The 6,784-nt window shown below is 27.1% G+C and overlaps 1 protein-coding gene across 3 annotated transcripts in view; it reads left to right on the top strand.

Moving 5' to 3' along the window:
• The window catches only part of LOC107438052 (serine-rich adhesin for platelets), a 31,916-nt gene that overhangs the window by 5,968 nt on the left and 19,164 nt on the right, over positions 1-6,784 (top strand). For all 3 annotated transcript variants that reach the window (XM_043039627.2, XM_043039626.1, XM_016050227.4), the window contains exons 2-4: positions 2,104-2,231; positions 3,335-3,558; positions 5,826-6,088. In XM_043039627.2, the coding sequence (XP_042895561.1) occupies positions 2,104-2,231; positions 3,335-3,558; positions 5,826-6,088 (615 nt within the window). The remainder of the gene's footprint in view (positions 1-2,103; positions 2,232-3,334; positions 3,559-5,825; positions 6,089-6,784) is intronic.

The raw sequence follows: 6,784 nt of genomic DNA, 5'->3' as shown, positions 1-6,784 counted from the left end.
AAAAAACACCAAGTGGGTTTTTTCAAAGTGGGCCCACTTGGGGAACCCTGGTTATATGTATTTTATATTAAGTTTAAATAACGCATTATCACTACCTATTTGAATCTTCTTTATTGTTAAGTGCATTATGTTTCATAATTTTTTAAATTAGGAATTATAAAATATAAATGCAGTAATATAAAAGGAACAAGTTTATTAATCTTTTTGTTTTCACACACATTTATTTACTATATTTATTAAACATATGGATATTACCTATTATAAAATTATAATCTGTAAATATTTATAATCAGTAAAAACTAAAATTTCATCTGACTTGAGTTAAATAAAAAACTGAAATAAATATTTAATGGTCTTACATGTTTTTATAATAAAGTTAATAGAAAGTGAAATTAAAACTACGAATAATTATAAAGAGTATCAGTTACTTGTCCCATTTGTTTTCAAATAATTAACCCTAGGAAAATGATTTCATTTTTAGATAAATAATTTTAAAAAGTTCTCTTATAAAAAGTTTTAGATTTTTTTTTTTAAAGCCAGAAAATAAAACTGTTCAAATTTGTTAATGTATCACTTGGTAAAAAAAGAAAAAAAAATTTCTTTTCAATTTTTTTAAACATATGAATTAATAATAATAACCTGTTTATTAATATATAAAGCATGCAACTATATTTGAAAAATTGATCTTTTCAGAGTATATTATTTACATTTTTATTTGATTTAATATCATTAAAATATTACTTTTTGAAAAAACCCACTTGAAGTTTTCAATAGTACCTACTATAAAATTATATGAAGATTCGAGTTTCTTTTACTTTACTAATATTAGAAACTTAATCTTATAAATAATGCAACTCTATTTGACAAAAAAAATTTCTTTTGTTGAAAAAGCCCACTTATTGTTCCAAGTGGGTTTTTTCAAGGTGGGCCCACCCAATAAAACCCGGGCACGTTTTTTCAAAGTGGGCCCACTTGGCGAACCCTGGGAACAGGAGACTTTTCGGTACTGCTAGCGATGTTTTTTAACATAACTTAGTTTAGCAACCTGCGGGATTTATCGCTATTCCGGATAACTGATTTTTCCGGTTTTCTGAATCGCTACAAAAAGCCGTTTTTTTAGTGTTAAACCTAACTAAAAAAAAATTATTTGGAAATAATCTTTAAAATAAGAAAAAACGATGAGGTAATACACTAATGATTATTTCTGAAATGATGGTAAGGTAAACAAACATCTTTCAAAAAAGAAAAAAAAATCGTAAATTCTTATGAGGAAAAAAAATAATTTTTTTTAAAAAATTGCGGGGAAATTTATCAAACTTCGTTCCGGTTTTTTGGTTTTCCGGTTTTCTGATTTCCGGATAACGGGTTCTGTACTGTATTTTCTGTAAATATACTAATTTTTTTTTTAATTTACAAATTTAGTGCTAGAACACTAACGTTTATATAAAAATTATCATATTTGCCACATAACTTGACTAAAGGGTTCGTGGTATATAACAATTGGGTCATTTAATAAAATTTTAGTCATATTGAGAAAAAAAATTTGTTCTTATTTAGGCAACTATTTTCATGCTTTAGGCTACTAAAAGCAACTACTTTGTTCATTTTTTTTGTGTGGCAACCGTGTTATTAGACACCTTATGCATCATAATAAACTTTTTACTATATTTTTTAATGAATAGATATCAATAAATTAAATACAAATATTAACTGATAAAAAATTGAAAATCAATAAAGGTCTCATTTTAAAAAAAGCAAGTCAGCCATTTAATAAGAACTGGTTGATCCTATTAAGTGGCTGACTAACTTAAATCAGTAAATTTTTTTTTTTTTTTTAAGTTACTGTAGCCACCTCTTTTTAACTCTCAACTTGCTAAGTTTGCTTTGTCTTCAAAAAATATTCTGAGTTGCACTGATATTCATTGAATAAAAAAGTTTTGTGTATATATATAATCATAGATAACTCTCAAATTAAAATTTCCTAAGTATTATTTATTTCTCAAAACTTATTATTTTGAGTTTAACTAGAGTAAAAAAAAAAATGAATAAACATGAAATACTTAATTTTATTATTCATTAATATTATCTACATTTTATTTACAGGAATCTGCTTACGTGCCAGTTGATGAGTCAGATGCATCTTCTGTTGAAGTTGTGCAGATAATAAAATCATGGTTGCTGGTGACAAAGAATTCCCGAAATTCCAAGATGGAATTTCTGTCACTGCTAAGGTGTGTATTTACATATATCTTTCCTCTTTCCTAAACTGTTTGATATAATTCTTGATTTAAAAATTTACAAGGCATTCTATTCCATTCCTTTTAAAATTATATTTTAAGAATATTTTATACTTGGGAATTTTTCAGAATGCATTTAAAAGACAAAATGAATTGAATGGGATGCCTTCAAGTGATTAAGTGTGGATAATTCGATTCTGGTTGGTTGTTAAAACATGGCATTTGTTTATGTTAGCCTCTATTCTTTCCATTCTATTTCGAGTGAGCCAAGCCCATCAATTCTCTTAAGTGACACATTCTATACTCTTGCATGATTTCGATTCTTTCACTTGTTTCTTACTTAGTCTTTTTCTTACTAAGACAGGCATGAAGCCATATAGAACATAAACAAACTAATAATTATGCATTGAAGTTTCCAGGTACACAAAACAAAAATATGTCACGATTACAATAAAATAATAAATCTAAGCTAAGTAAAAGATATAGACAGGAAAGAATTATATTTGAACTAATTTGATGTGCAATACAGCACTGTATTTAATTAACTTCATTTAATTAATATTCTAATTTATGTGGAGAAACTTAGCTCAACTTTTACTCCCCATTTTGCTTGAGATAAGCTCCTGAGAGCAAGTATGTACTTTGGTAGCAATAGAAACATTCTATTACAGCTGAAAGGAAAAGTTTTTTAGTTTATTAAAGGGAAACTTGTTAGCTCATTTGGGAAAAGTAGAGCTTACAAAGAATTTCATAAGTACAAAAAATTATCTTGTTTCCATAGTGGTTGTGTACAACTGCTGTCTTTGTTATTTGGAGGCATAAAGATGTCAACCTAACTTTGTCAAACTGAAATGTTTAGTTTGTTACATTTCGTTGGTAGGCTTCCTAAATGCATGACTGACAGATGGGTTTAATTGAGAGTTGACAGGCTTCATAATTTACTATCTTATGACTCCTGTTTGAGAGTCTCTTTTTATATTGGACAGATATATGAGTTGAAATGAAATTATACAAAGATTAATTCGTTTGTTGAAATTTGTAATTTCTTTATCCTTTTTTTTGTGCCTATGTAATTGTGTATATAAATTATTTTTCAGAGAAACGCTGTTGTTCATGTTATCCTCAAACTGGGCAAATTGCACAAAGCAAAATGATTTGCTACATGTATTTGGGAACTACCACCAAAAGTTTTCAACTATCGTAAATAAGGCAGAAACTATAAAAAATGCAGTTCTTCAATTGTCTAACGATCCTTGGGGAAATCCTTTCTTCCAATGGACAGAATTGGCTTTGGGTAAATTGACTGTTGCAGACAGAAAAGGTGAGATCTTTCTTACTGTTAATTTCTTATTTCCTGTCAAATTTTAGAAATGTATGGATTATTTTTCTGAACCAAATGTATTTATCTCTTTTGCCCTTATTAAATTTCTTTTTCTCGCAAAGAATTTTTTTGTTTTAAAAATTTCAATTGCAATTACATCTTAATACACATTTTAATTCCAATTTTAAATTTATTATATCATACATTTATTACTTAGCTTAATTAAGCATGCTAAATATATAGTGCTTATTTTTTGTTGCACAGTTTGAAGGTTATTATAAATATATGTCTTTTAGTTTACTTGCCACAATTGCCTAGGGTATGTGCAATTTTAAAAAGTGATTATTTTTGATTTTCGTTTTTAAAAGAACTTAAAGACGCTTCTTTTTAATTGGGTGTTTTTAAAAGGTGCTGAATTTTCCAAAATGAGATTTTTTTTTCTTTGTCATGTTGATTTTTGCCATAGAATTATGCAAAAGCTTAGTTTTTCCAATTCATTCAACCACAATCCATTTCTGCATAACTTAGGTCTTTAGGATATGAAAACGCTGATCAATTTACATGTTCCATGAATTACTTGCAGATTTGTATGAGAGTGGAAGAATTCTTGCACTCTCGTGTGAAACTCTGCTGCAAGAGATTCTGAATTTCATGCTTCATTTTCCACCTTCTGAAATAGAAAATAAAAATCTCCCGAATTTTCGCTGATCACTAGGACCAACCAACCAAACATTATCAACCAAATTTTTACCTCTAATAGCAGAAGAAAATTTTCTTTTGTTAATTTCCTTGTTGGTAATTCGCCATATTTAGTAAAAAAAAATAATTTAAAAAAATAATAACTTTATTGTGGCCTAACCTGGCTTGAAAACCTTCACACTCTCTTAAAATTGAGAATGTGCATCATTAATTACATTAAGCAAACGATGTTTTATGCTTTGTAAATTAATATTTTTTTAAAAAAAGAAAATTATTTTGTTTAAGTAAAGTAATGGGATTTTAAAAATCAGGTGATTTAAATATTGAATTTAATCATGGTAACCCGTGTACCAATGCATTAATATACCGTGTACCAATGCATATAATTTTAGTTTTATCATTTCCTTGTCATTTATATTTTTCCTATTCCGTTGATTGTAGAATGGTGTAGCAAAATTTTATTGCTAGTATTTCTGTAACTTCAACACCGGATCATTAAAATAAGAGAATGTTTAATATTTAGCAATAGTATGTAGCTTTCACTGCTTTAATATAATTTTTTAATCACTATTTTGTGCCGTCCACCCATTATTGTATAATTTTAATTTTATCTCCTTGGGTGGTTGTACATATTTTTCCTGTCTGTTCTGTTGGTAGTACAACAGTGTTTAAAATTTTGTTGGTATTTCTGAACTTTAACTGAACTAACATTATAATAAGTAAGAGAATGTTTGATATTTAGCAATAGTGTGAAACTTTTATTTAACTGTTTTTATATGAATTTTTAATCACTATTTTGTACCCATGCATTATTGTATAATTCTAATTTGATCATCTCCTTTGGAAGGTTTATTTTTTTCCTATCTATTATGTTGGTTGTATTAATGGTGTTTAAAAAAATTTTTGCTATTTCTGTAACTTCAATAATTAAAATCAGAGAGACTGTTTGATATTGAAAGTTCTACCTAAAAAAAAAAGAAAAGCACAGTTTGAATTTTGAAGAAGCACTCACATAACACCTTAAAAATTTATCTTATTATGTAATATTATGTAATAACTGAATTTGATCCTCAACAGTTTTTAAAGTAGTTAAAAAGAAATAATTAAAGGCGTGCTAAAAGACAATCTCTAAGCATAAATTTTTTTTAAAGAAATATTAATTGATAAACAACTTGAAAGCTTTTCTCTAAAATTTAAACAAAAAATTATGAATAAGATCTCTTTTCTTATGCAAAAATAATAAAATAATAATTTGGCTCAATTTTTAAAACTTGAACAAAAACTTATAACTGTCATTTATGTCTCGATTCTTCATAGATTTCTTTTCTTTATTGTTAATATTTCTTTGAATTAAAATATTTTTATTTGTTGCGTTTAATTCATTCACAGCGCGCAAACATTTGTTAATTAAATTTCTCAAGAATGGCCCAAATCCGTCAGAGTTGATATCTCTACTCTATTAATTTTGTTATGAAATTGTAGGTATTTTTTATAATGTGTCTCAAAATTGTGAACTTTATTCATTTATAGTTGAATATTAATATATATATCTTCTTTTTTTTTTTCAGTTCAAAGCTATTTTTCTCAAGAACCTGAAGAAATTGTTTTGGCCAGAGTTCAGTCATTTGTTTTGCACAATAATCTACCATCAGCTTTGGGTCTTGCAAAATTGTCTTTTTTGTACCATAGTCGAATTAAGAGGAATCTGGCGAAACCTAGTAAAGCAATTGGATCACAAATTGAAGATATTAGCTGCGAAGGTCATGCATCTATTGATTGGTATATGACACTTTTAGAAAGGAAGAGATCTCTTTCGGCCATTATTAAAGAAGTATGTCTCTTAATTTTTTGCAAGTGTAAAAATTTTTTATAACTTACTGTACATTTCTTATTTCCCTGCTGTATTTATTACTCTTAGTTTGGTATTGTGCACTTTCATTTTTATTAGAAAAATGGTTTCAATATTCAGAACTGCAATTCAAAGTTTTAAAGTACCAGACTGCCTATTTTAAGTTTATTTTGACTAAATGATCAGTTTTCTGTTTTTTATCTGCAATAAACCTAGAAACTTTTTTGTTTCTAAAACCGTTTTAGTTATTTTTTTATGTCAAATCGAACAGAAGCTGTGATGATTTTAGAAAAAAATTATTATTTTGGTTGTTACATTAATAACTGCCTTTTTTCTTTTCTTTTTTCTTCTTCTTTTTTTACCTAATTTAAAATTTTTTAGGTTTAATCTTTAATTCAAGAGGGAATACTTTTAGTTTAAAAGAAAACTTCCTAATGTTAAATAAGGAATTCTGTATATTTTCATGGAATTCTGTATGTTTTCAATTACTTTTTTATTTTTTTGCAATCATGTATTTTTATTCAACTTTGCTTAATCACAGTTGACATATCTGGTGGTTCATCTGGTTCCCCTTTTCTTTTTGAAGGAGAATTTTAAAGTTTATAAAATGCTAACATTTGGGAACAAAAATTTTTCTCTGGATACTTTCTTCTGTCCATTGGATATATTCCTGTTGCT

Source organism: Parasteatoda tepidariorum, chromosome 2 (assembly GCF_043381705.1).
Source record: "Parasteatoda tepidariorum isolate YZ-2023 chromosome 2, CAS_Ptep_4.0, whole genome shotgun sequence".
NCBI classification, from domain to species: Eukaryota; Metazoa; Arthropoda; class Arachnida; order Araneae; family Theridiidae; genus Parasteatoda; species Parasteatoda tepidariorum.
Note: the sequence above shows the minus strand (reverse complement) of the source record. Positions and strands in the feature narration are given on the sequence as shown.